Source organism: Taudactylus pleione, unplaced genomic scaffold, assembly GCF_031769625.1.
Source record: "Taudactylus pleione unplaced genomic scaffold, aTauple2 ptg000913l, whole genome shotgun sequence".
Taxonomy (NCBI): Eukaryota; Metazoa; Chordata; class Amphibia; order Anura; family Myobatrachidae; genus Taudactylus; species Taudactylus pleione.
In genome coordinates this window covers 384,509-396,272 of record NW_028285314.1, presented here as the reverse complement: position 1 = coordinate 396,272, position 11,764 = coordinate 384,509, and the positions used below count along the sequence as shown (strand labels likewise).

The following is an 11,764-nucleotide window of genomic DNA, read 5'->3' as shown; positions in this document are numbered from 1 at the left end:
TTACAGTGAACTAACAGTTACACTGTCTATTACACACTAAACATGGTAGTCACTTACTGTATATCAGCAAACATAAAAATGTAACACTTAATACACTTTTTTTTTGTAATTGCATGCAGCCTAATACCAACAATACATTCAGTTTGTTCTCTAGGTGGTGCACATATTAGTTGATTTTGGGATGTTCCTCTTTTGCTAAAGTTATTACTCAAATACTGCTGGAGAGCTCTATTGTAGTATGTTGCCTGGGGTGAATGTTTTGCAGCCTATTTAACTTTTGCAGCCATTTGAAGTGCTTACAAGGAGTTGTCGTCTTGCGCTGTTATCCCTGCGGACTCTCTAATATTTAGATGATGACTGACAGGATAGCTAAGGCTGTTATGTATTAATGATAAGCTGTTATGGATAGTCTGACCCGTGGTGCAGCAGTATGTAATATAGTAAATGTCTGAATCCTGTCCAGTAAGCTATGGCTGCTGTCAGTATCTTGGTTACTAGCTGTACTGGGTATGCAAATGATTAGGCTATGTTCACTATTACCAGTAATTTATATAGTACACACATATTCTGCAGTGCTATACAGTGAATGTTTTGTCCATTCACATCAGTCCCTGCCCCAGTGGAGCTTAGGCAGTTCCCTACCACATGCTCACTAGGGTTAACTTTGTTTGGAGTCAATCTACAGTACCAGTATATTTTTGGCTTGTGGGAGGAAACTGGAGACCCTGGAAGAAACCCCACACAAGCACAGGGAGAACATCAACAGTTGGGGCAATAGTGGGAATCTAACCCACAACCTAATTTCTGTGAGGCAGTAACGCTAACCATTACACTGTCTGTGCTGCCCACTATAACTGACCCCCTGCACTCCTCAATTGCTCTGTAATGTCTATTGCCTCAGAGCTGTGGCTATAATGCAGGATTTAGCTGGGGATTGTTACCGGCCTCTCCGGACATTGGTTCTGCTGCTTTAAGGAGATCTGGCACTACCCAGTGCTATTTTTACATGGGATACAGGCTATTCTCTGCTTGAAGCTTATATTGGTCCACCTCCAATCCGGCCTGTAACGATGGGACCACCTTCAGCTTTTCACCCCTCTGCTGCAGGCTGTCACAAGTACTAGGTGGAGGTCTCTGGTGCCAGCAGCTAACCGCAGCTGCTTTGTCCACAAATTGCCACTGTCCCTCATGTGCCCCCCTCAACCACCTGCAGCTGCTTCCAGTAGATTCTGCATCATGTGACCACCTGCTGGCTCACCACATACCACCTGCACCAGTACATATATTTTTAGAGGGGTTTTAAATACATTAGTGATGCCCACTATAGGCTTAAACAGTGTTTTGGTGGGATATCAAACGCTTTCTGAGCACAATGGCTTTTGCTGTCGCAGATCTAGATCCCTTGTAATTCCCCCTTCCTATCGTTAACAAACATCAGTGTGGGAGTTCAGCCTCCTCCGCTTCTCACAATAGGTCCTTCATAATTTTCAGCCCCAGGCTCACGTAGCTCTTAATCCGGCCTTGAATCTGATGTTCAGTGCAACCTTGGACAATGCTATTTTGTTTTAATGTGATACAGTAGAACACAGGTTCTCGGGACCCCAAACAGTGCATGTTTTGCAGGTCTCCTCACAGAATCACAAGTGAAATCATTTTCTCCACCTCTGGATCTTTGAACATGTGTCAGTGAGTACTGAATACACCTGTGCACCTGCTGGGTGACCTGAAACAACATGACCTGTGTGGGGTCCTGAGGACCGAGTTTGAGAACCACTGCAGTAGAATGATGTGACATCAGTGAGACATCTAGTGGTGGCATAGCATAGTACATCTTATACCTGGTAAATCACGATGTTAACAAGTGATCAGAACCTATCAATAAAGTTTATTTAAGAAGATTTCTAGAACAAGTGGGACTGTGCAGACATATACAGCAACTGTCCAATTCTCATATAACACAATAATCCAATATTAGGGCCGGATTCAATTAGCTCGCAACAAGTCCTCAGGCGCCACTTAAAACAGATGTCTTTCCGCCCCCTCTGGAGGCTAGAACTGAAAACCGTGGTCAGTAGGGCATTCTGCCCTTATCGTGTGCACCACCAACGTGTTAGCTCATAGCTCTGGGCACTTATCCTGGAATCTATGGGTTAACGAGCATTAGCTGTGGATTCACCGGAAAAGGGGTTGTAATTGAATAGCTCCTGGACAGAAAAGTCCCTTTTCCTAGCACGGTAAGTATTGAGCCTAATTGAATCTGTCCGTTAATATTTCTAATAGTGTAAAACCAATAGAACTAAGGGAATATGTGTTATATGGTGGTCTCAGTTTTTTTTTTTAATCAGTTTTTGCTACTGGAGGCCATTACCTTGAAACTTTACTGGAATTCGAAATCCTGTTTGCACTGGATAATTGAGATTCTGACAGCCTAGTGCGAGTGGCATATATGTTTCACACGTATATACTGTACGTCACTGTACATGTAACCAGCAAAGTATGTTCTTGCAACCTGTATTTGAAATGCCTGCATCTGAGTACAGTGTGGCCAAGAAGTTGCATGGAATAATCACACAAAGAGCATCGTTTGGAGCAATAATGAGATTTATATATTAACCAGTACATGACAAAGTAAATCTTTCGGCTTGTACTTGCTTATGGCGTCATTTGTGTTTCTTTCATCATTTCATGTTACTTTATTAGGGGTCTATTTACTAAGCAGTGTTAGGAGACAGAGTGAAAAGTGATAAGGTACCAGCCAATCAGCTCCCAACTGCCATCTCACAGGCTGTGTTTGAAAAATGACAGTTAGGAGGTGCTGATTGGCTGGCACCTTATCACTTTTCACTCTGTCTCCTAACACTGCTTAGTAAATAGACCCCTTAGACTCTTTCTACAGTAAATTGGTCTTTGATCAATGTAACAATCACAATCAGTTACTGACAATACAATGCTTTATCCCAGCCATTATCTGGTCATCATGGTACAATGGAACCTAATTCCTACAGCACAAAAACTGGACATCGTTAAGGGCCGTGTCGTCTCCTCTCCCTTGGGGTGGTTCTACCTTGGTCTTCAAGCCACAAATTCCATGCTTGCAGAATCCGCTCCAACGCCCAAATTGTCCCCATTTTTGTCCGTTTCCAAAAAGGATGTTGTAGTCGGAGCACTGAAACATGAAGTTGTTGGCTGCGGTGTCATCCATACCTTTCCTTGGTGGTTCCACCTGCATGCTGAAGCTGAGGAGATATCCTTCAGGGCACCACAAGGTGGGACCCCACTCACCCCAGCTGTGAAGATAAATGCTGATTAGAGCTACTGTACACTTGGGCTCAGACTAATGTTATGTGTAAGGTTAGAGCCTGAGGGAAGTTTTGGTCAAAATAGACATTCCATGTTTTGTTTTGTTTTTTAAACTTTTTTATTTTCTTGAACTCCAGAGATCTTAGGTTCACTTAGACCAGGCATTTATATCAATGTAGAGACTTAGATAAAGGGACTATGGAAAAATCAAGGACTGCAACCCAAATATAGTAAACTCCAATAGGCTGGTCCCGGTAAGATTCCAAGTTTGTTTTTGTCTTAAAGCCATTCTCTGATTTAAATCTAGCAGCAAATCTAAGCCATTTGGGCCTGAGAGATAGAAGCCCTTAGATAGTCTACTGAGTATAGCCCCATCATTGTATGGTTAGGAAGATGACCGGGGAGCCTTCGGCACATGCCCCAACTTGGGTGGTTATTAAATCTACCCAATTAGTAGTGACAGACAGTTGTGTGGATATTGTGCTAACATTTAGCTTTTTATTTACACCTGATTGCTGGGGCAGGCTTCATAAGTGTGCCTGAGTATTACCAACAGTGGGTATGCGTACTTATCACTAAATATGGATCTGTAAGTGACATTTTAGCTGCATTATATGAACACAAGTTCATGCATGCTACTATTTTATGTACACAGGAGGAGGCTCTGTTATTTAAAACCCAGACATTGTGCAATAATCGGATATCGGCATCCATCATTAATGTGTTGTGGTGCCTTATAGACTCGTAGTAAGCTGACTACACTTTTTTGTAGTTGTTATCGAAGCTACGGAATTTGAATGCTGAAACCAAACGTCATAAGTGTGATCCTGTGATCTTATCGTCGACTTTAAGTATATAGTCGGACCCTTCGTTACTCTAGTGAAGGGCCAGCAAACTCAATATTTAGCCGATCAAGTTCTGAAAATTGCTATAACTATAGAGGTTTTAGTGGAGGAGCACGCACAAAGGAACTGCTTCTGTTATCTTACCACTAAATGGACTATAGAGATTTGCAACAATATAGGACTTATGTATGTTACATTGTTTTACTAATTGAACTGTTTGTATTCTATGCTCATTGCACAGTTCATACGGTCTAAATTGTATATTCATTGCACATTTCTATGTGCAATGTTGGGAAATTTTAAATGGGTCTATTAAATATATCTTAGAACTGACACATCTGTTTTCATTATCTCCTCAAGTAAAATATCAGGACAGCGCTGTCTGGGCCTGATTCAGACCTGGTCGCAAGCGCTGAGCGCTCGCAACCGGGTCGATGGTGGCCCACAGGGCATGCGCACGACGGAGCTGGCTCCATTGTGCGCATGCGTGAGACCCGGATAGCGACGGGCACTCCGTCGCTCCGGGTCTCGCAACAAAGGGGGCGAGCTGTCGATGGTGAGTGACAGCTCGCCCCCTTTGGTAGGCGGGCCGGGGGCGTGGCCGGCCAAACTGAGGTGTTCCCGAAGGAATGCCTACCGTTTGGGGGCTGCCCCACTGACATCACAAGTGATGTCAGTGGGAGAGCTTCCGGCTCAATTTGAGCCAAAAGCTCTCTGGGGCTTGCGGCCACGAGACCCTACCACAAGGGTCTCGTCGCAAGCCCGATGGTTGCGATGGTCTTGACCATCGCGACCATCATCATGGCCGCTCGCTATAGCTGTGGGTGGTCACCCACAGCTATGCGAGCGGCCAGGAGGCTGCTCCAAAAATAAAAAAAAACGCCCTGATTCAGAGCGAGCGCTCTGTCAGAGCGTCCAGCTCTGAATCAGGGCCGCTGTCCCTTTTATAATCCAATATATTTAACCTCTGAGGATGGATTTTATTTTTATTTTAAATAACTTAGGGGAGGTCATTCTATACTCTCAACAGTTCGTTACATTTATTTATTTTATTTATCTGCTGTGGGAAATTATTTAGTGGTAGCGCACACTGTTGTATATGTACATTGCTGTCAGCCAGTAGTAGCCCTGCACTGCGACGCCAGCTCCAAGTCCTTTGGGCAGCACGCCATGTTGTTTAAGCCTAAGGGGTCTATTTACTAAGCAGTGTTAGGAGATAGAGTGAAAAGTGATAAGGTACCAGCCAATCAGCTCCCAACTGTCATTTTTCAAGCACAGCCTGTGACATGGCAGTTGGAAGCGGTTTGGCTGGTACCTTATCACTTTTCACACTGCTTAGTAAATAGACCCCTTTGTGTTGTAATCAGTGCTGTCAGAAAGGTTGGACCCGTCACTTGATTGCCACTGCCTCCCTCGTCTGCCCTCTCCTAGCTGTGTGTGCTGACTGGACAGCTTCAGCTGTTCATCAGCACTGAAGCCCCGCCCACTTTCCCATCTAAGTCGAGCAAGGCGAGGACGTGTGTCTTGCCCCGCCTCCATGGCATGGTCTGCAAGAAATGCATGGGATTCACAAATCTGCGGTGCTCATGTGCAAACGTTCATCAATGATATGACATTGCATACTTTCATACCATCGATGGTTCCTCCCAAGTTATCCATCAATGACAACCATCAATGGAAGACATACCGATGGCCATTCCTGCCTGCAAGCATTTTGCTGTCATCGGCTAGTACAGGCCTTGTCAGGGCTGTAGAGAGCTGTGCTGAGCCCTGGTACTTTCGGGGAGGGGGGGGGGGTATAGCCAAATGTAAGGAGGCGTGGCCACATCTCCTTACAACTTTAAAAAAAAAAATAATAATAATAATAACTTGTGTGCAGTGCACCCCTCTGCCGGGGACGTCATGCCTCCTGCATGCATTACTTATCCGAGCTGCGTCCATGGGCGCATCATCGGATAATATGTGATAACATCGGCCAACTAATAGACCCATGGGGTCACGGAAGCCGGCCGCCACAGATACAAGTAAGAGGCCAGGAAAACTCCTTCAGCCGACGGAGATCCTGGCCTCTTCCCTCCCTCCCAACAGCAGCGACATGCCTCCATTTGCCGCCCCCTTCCGCCCACATACGGCAGCAAACTGCCAATCACTAACAGTCTGCTGCCACTCTGCGTGCAACCAAGCAGGACCCGTACTCACATGCGTAGTACAGGTCCAGTGCCTGCGCAAATTCCCGACCAACGGCCCAGTGTGTTTATTTTTCTATAAGTTTAACTGCAGTATAATTGATCTACCTGTCATTTACTGCTAGGGTGTTTATGTCCAACTGATGGAAGTGCTAAGTAACATGGTGTATGGGTTACTTACCTGACTATTGTCGGGATGCACTAAAGGAAAAATGTGATAAGAAACAGTTTATTGGGTTTTTACCGCACTTTCATATGTACTAGGCCCTGGCTTGCAGATTTTTCGATGCAGCGGGTAATGGCAGGTATTTTTGGCATCACCCTATAGAATTCTATGGGCTTCTTACCGCAACTGCTCCCCACCGCTTTGTCGCCACCTCGCCAACCCACACCCCCCCCTTACCTCAGCCTCCTGCGTGCCAGCCAGTGCCCCTCATGGGTCCTCCGCCTCCTTCTCCTCCTATTCTTCCGGGTGCAGGGAGGAGGAAGAGGAGCTCGGGACTTCCTGCAGAGGTGACCGGCAGGAAACTCCCGGGGCTAGGAGGGGGCAGAGAACCAAAGAGGCCCCCCATCTGGCGTCAGCTGCTTCACAAAGGGCAGCTCTTATCGCAAGAGCTGTCCTTTGCGATACTAATCGCATATGTTAGTACATTTGCGATTAGTAATGTTGTGGAGACTGGCGGGATGTACACCGCAAGGTTAGTACATCCTGGCCTATGAGAAATTGCTGTGTATATATATATATATATATATATATATATATAAATATAATGTGCAATAGCCCTGACATTATTAGTGAAAGATTTGTGGTCAGCATATTTCACCTTCTAAGGAAACGGTTGGTTTCTGGGGCACAAAAAACAAAAAGCCTTTTAGACTATGCACCACTTAATTTGCACCTCAAAGAGACTTTTTTTTTGCATCCTGGAAACCAAACTTTTACCTTGAAATTTTCACCAACACAGACCATTAGTAGTCACCATTCACGCCGGGAGCGTAGATCATCAATGTACATTTCCATCTCGTGCAAACACATACCTCTCTCCACCCGCAGATACTTAGGGTAATTAGATCACCAGAGGTGCTTTACTTACGGTCCTTCTGCCGATTGAATAGTAAATTCGTCACTGTCCACGTCGGTGTCATTGCGTTTTAGGCAGTGCAGACGCAATCCGTTCAGAGCTGTGTCATCTTCTACTTTCTGCGTTGTTTCTACCTAACAAAAGACAAATGATACCCTAAGTAACATTATCCTAGAACCGATCTTCTCTATCATACAGAGTAATATTCCCCGGAATAGTATAAACACAATGGTAAGAAAGAGAAGATTGCTATATGTAAATGTTATAGTATAAAACTTATTGATATAATAATAACATTCATATGTAATAAAGTATAGCCAAGCAAAATATTCATATAATAAGGAAGAATGGGAAAAAAAAAATCCCCTTAGGAATTGTTTTATTTTCACTCACCTTTACAGAGAATCCCTTTGCGTGATGTCCACAGGGACACCACTCCACTGTCCCCCAATCACCCCAGGGTCCTCCATTGGGGACACCAATTGTGACATGGTCTCCGAGTGCTACTGTGAAAAGAGAGAGCAGAATGACTGGTAAGGTGACTGGAGACATCTTCTGTAGGAGCTTCCAGCTTTGGCAGTGAGACTGGCGCAGGATTAAGTGTGACCCTCTCTATACACCAGACTCCAGGACCTGGGAGATTATGTAAAACTCACTGTAGGCTGCAGAAATTCTCTTAATTATTAAAAAAATTCAGTCATGAGGCAAACACAGACCATGCTCCCAGCATTACATTATACCAGTGTCCTCAAAAACCCCAGGAAAAATATCCAGAACCTATTTACTGCAAATTTACGAAACTCACTGGTCATGTCAGGTGAACTTGGCACAATTCTTTGCAGATAATACAGTTCTGAATACAGTATGGAGCATGTTATATATAGACTGAACAATGCAGTTTCAGAAACAGACAAATCTCAGGTGCACAACTCCAAATTACTAATAATATATAAATGCAATAAAATGTTGCAATCAATAGAGGTTTTTAGCATAATCATGGCCAAGGTTATGGGCCTACCCACCATATCCAGGTAACCTCTTTAGGGCAGGTTCCTAACATACTAGGGTTCAAATCCAGAGTACAGGACGCCCCCAAACTAGCCCAGCTAAGCCGCCCCAGGGTACCGCCATAGTAAGAAAAGTGCAGTGTAAAAGAGAAAGTTAAGAGCAGCCACAGCTGCATATAAGAAATGAAAATAAAAAAGTAAAGTACATGTATAATAAACAAACAGTGACTGGTTCAAATGTCTTATAAAAGAAAAATGTGTTATAATGCGGTTGTCACAAACCATGCTAGAGAACTCCGTCTCAGATCCTTGCATCTTCCCATGCATCTGTGTCATCGCGGCCTGCTGAGCCACCGGCCGCTTCACCCAGTGGTCTCCTGTGTGGGGCCTCCACCTAAAGACTGTCCACAGCATCCCCGCTGTTGCCTGTGTCACACTGCTGCAGTTCCATGCGCGCATAGTGCTTGCATGCAAGTCCTCCGGATCATGGGCATGGCCATCTTGGGTCAGGTCAGGTGGTGTACATGCATCCAGTCAGCAACGCTCTCCGCCAGCTCTAGCCAATCCACATCTTTCTGACAGTATAAAAGACCTTCCAGTGACACAGGCTGGTTGCCAGTACAACAATGTCCATTGCCACAGCATGACGCTTGTTCCTGTGCCCCTTGGGTGAAACCTATGTTCCTGTATTGCTACAGTGCCTAAGTCTGTACCAGTATCCCTTGGGTGAAACCTATGTTCCTGTATTGCTACAGTGCCTAAGTCTGATAAAGCATACTCCAGCCCGGAGTCATATTCAAGTTCACAACTCCAATCCAGCATACTCCAGCCCGGAGTCATATTCAAGTTCTCAACTCCAACCCAGCATTCTCCAATCATATTCAAGATCTCAACTTTAAACCAGCAAACCCCAACCTGGACTCATATTCCAAGTTTTTTATTCTATTCTCGAAGTTCTACTACTTCAAGTCTAAAGTTCTTCGTTACAGTTTACCTTCCAAGTTCAGTGACTTTTTTAGTGACTTTTGCTTTACAGTTTTATTCAGTATCTTCCAGTTGTGTTATCTCTGCACAGAGGACAATAAGTTACATCTCATATCTCAGGGCCTGATTCAGAGCCGGACGCTCTGAACGAGCGCCTGCTCTGAATCTTGGCATTTTTTGTTTTTTTTTGGTGCGTCCTCCTGGACGCTCGCATAGCTGTGGGTTACCACCCACAGCTTATGCGAGCGTCCATGATGATGGTCGCGATGGTCAAGACAATTGCGACCATCGGGCTTGTGATGAGACCCTGCGGTAGGGTCTCGGTGACCGCAAGCCCTGGAGTGATTTTGGCTTTATCAGAGCCAAAATCACTCCCACTGACATCACTAGTGATGTCAGTGGGGCCGGACCCAGACGGACCCATGGGAACGCCTCCGTCTGGGCAGCCATGCCCTGGCACGCCCACCAAAGGGGGCGTGCTGTCACTTACCATCGACAGCACGCCCCCTTTGGTGCGCATGCACATTTGGGTACCATCGACCCGCTTGCGAGCGGCCTGTGCTCGTGAGCGGGTCTGAATGAGACCCTCAGTCCCTATTATATCTGTATGAGCAGAAACTACATTAAACCATCTAAATTCCAACTAATCTCGGGTTCAGGTGTCTCTGTACTGCAACCCAGCTTGGGTTCACAACACCAAGTTCCCCAGTCCATGACAGTTTTTACTGGCCCATGGACCCGTCTGGTTTTCCGAGCCCTGGACCTATTGCTATGCAGGATGTGTTGAATCGCCTGGGAAGACAGGAGTCTGCTCAAGTGCAGTTGATGCAATACATTCAAGATATCTCTACTCGTTTGGATAATGTTCAAGCTCTCCTTTCTGGAACATCTAGAGCGGATCTTCAGTCCAGCACTTCTACTCCTGCGACTACTCCTACAGTGGCCTCCCCACCAGTGTCTCATCTTCAGCTTCCTCTTCCCAACAATTTCAATGGAAACCCAAAGTTTTGTCGAGGTTTTTTAAATCAATGCAAGATTCACTTTGAGTTACAAGCAGAACTCGAGTGGCGTATATAATATCACTATTAACGGGTTAAGCCCTCGACTGGGTTTCTCCACTCTGGGAGAAGGCTGACCCAGTTCTCTCCAACTATACTGAGTTTGTAGCTACCTTTTGAAAAATCTTCGATGAACCTGGTAGAACGACCTCTGCCTCTAATGATGTGTTACGTCTTCGTCAAGGCAGTAGGACCGTCAGTCAGTATGTGATTCTATTTCGCACTCTAGCCTCTGAGCTAACCTGGAATGAGGACGCCTTAACAGCAACCTTTTGGAATGGATTATCAGAGAGAAATCAAAGATGATCTAGCTTCTCGTGAACTGCCCTCGTCATTGGACTGGTTGATTCATTGTGTAATAAAGTTGATCTACGTCATAGAGAGCAAATTATGGAAAGAAGACGGTTCGACCGCTTTAAGGGTCGTTCCGTTCCTTGAGCTATTTCTTCCTCTCCTCCTCCTGATGAGCCCATGCAAGTGAATCGCTCCTGGTTATCCCCTGAAGAACGTCAGAAGAGACGACTGGAAAATCTCTGTCTGTACTGTGCTTCCTCGCAGCATTATCTCAAGTCTTGTCCTTCCTGTCTGCGAAACGCCCCCTCCTAAACTATGATAGAGGGGTTAGGTTAGGAGTCTCTATTTAATCGCATAAGGAAACCGATCCTACCCTCATTGCTTTGTTGGAGGTGAACCAAGTCTACCTAAGTGTTCCAATTTTGCTTGACTCAGGAGCGGCAGGGCATTTCCTCACTTCGGACTTCTTTCACAGACATCGCATACCCACCGAGTGGCTGCCCTGTCCAGTGTCTGTAACGGCTATAGATGGCAGCCAAATTATTGGTGGGAGAATTTCGCATCGCACCAAACCTCTGAAGCTCAAAGTTGGAGCACTCCATGTAGAAAGTTTATCCTTTCCTTTGCAAATTGCCTCCTGGAGTCCATTTTGTTTCCAGAACTGTCTTCCTCAAGTAGTTCCTATACGAAACTCTCATGTGAAATCCTTAGAAGGTCTCCCTGAGGCCTAGCAGGACTTTTGTGATGTGTTTAGTAAACAGGGAGCTGACACTCTTTCTCCTCATCATGAATGGGACTGTCCCATTGATTTAGTTCCAGGAAAAACTCCACCTCATGGATGAAACTATCCTCCTTCCTTGCCAAAGACCCAATCCATGTCAGAGTATATCAAAGAAAACTTGGAGAAGGGGTTTATTCGTCCCTCCAGCTCGCCCGCTGGAGCAGGGTTGTTTTTTGTAAAGAAAAAAGATGGTGGACTTTGTCCCTGCATTGACTACCGAGGACTTA

At 45.3% G+C, this 11,764-nt stretch overlaps 1 protein-coding gene across 1 annotated transcript; it reads right to left on the bottom strand.

Annotated features, from left to right (window-relative positions):
- Window positions 1-2,992: 2,992 nt before the first annotated feature.
- On the bottom strand, window positions 2,993-7,965 carry LOC148473731 (vitelline membrane outer layer protein 1-like). Its single transcript, XM_088459522.1, has 3 exons — window positions 7,807-7,965; window positions 7,426-7,547; window positions 2,993-3,287 (listed from the first exon to the last, which is right to left on the bottom strand). Exons 1-3 carry the CDS (start codon window positions 7,963-7,965, stop codon window positions 2,993-2,995), a joined length of 576 nt encoding a protein of 191 aa, XP_088315648.1.
- Between the last annotated feature and the right edge of the window lie 3,799 nt (window positions 7,966-11,764).

Excerpts from the sequence above, each read along its gene's own strand:
- LOC148473731 (XM_088459522.1), bottom strand. The coding sequence starts at position 7,965 with ATGTCTCCAGTCACCTTACCAGTCATTCTGCTCTCTCTTTTCACAGTA. Across the intron at positions 7,548-7,806 it reads CAAAGGGATTCTCTGTAAAG|GTAGAAACAACGCAGAAAGT; the intron begins GTGAGTGAAAAT and ends GTCTTTTGTTAG. Across the intron at positions 3,288-7,425 it reads ATTCAATCGGCAGAAGGACC|CTGGGGTGAGTGGGGTCCCA; the intron begins GTAAGTAAAGCA and ends TTATCTTCACAG.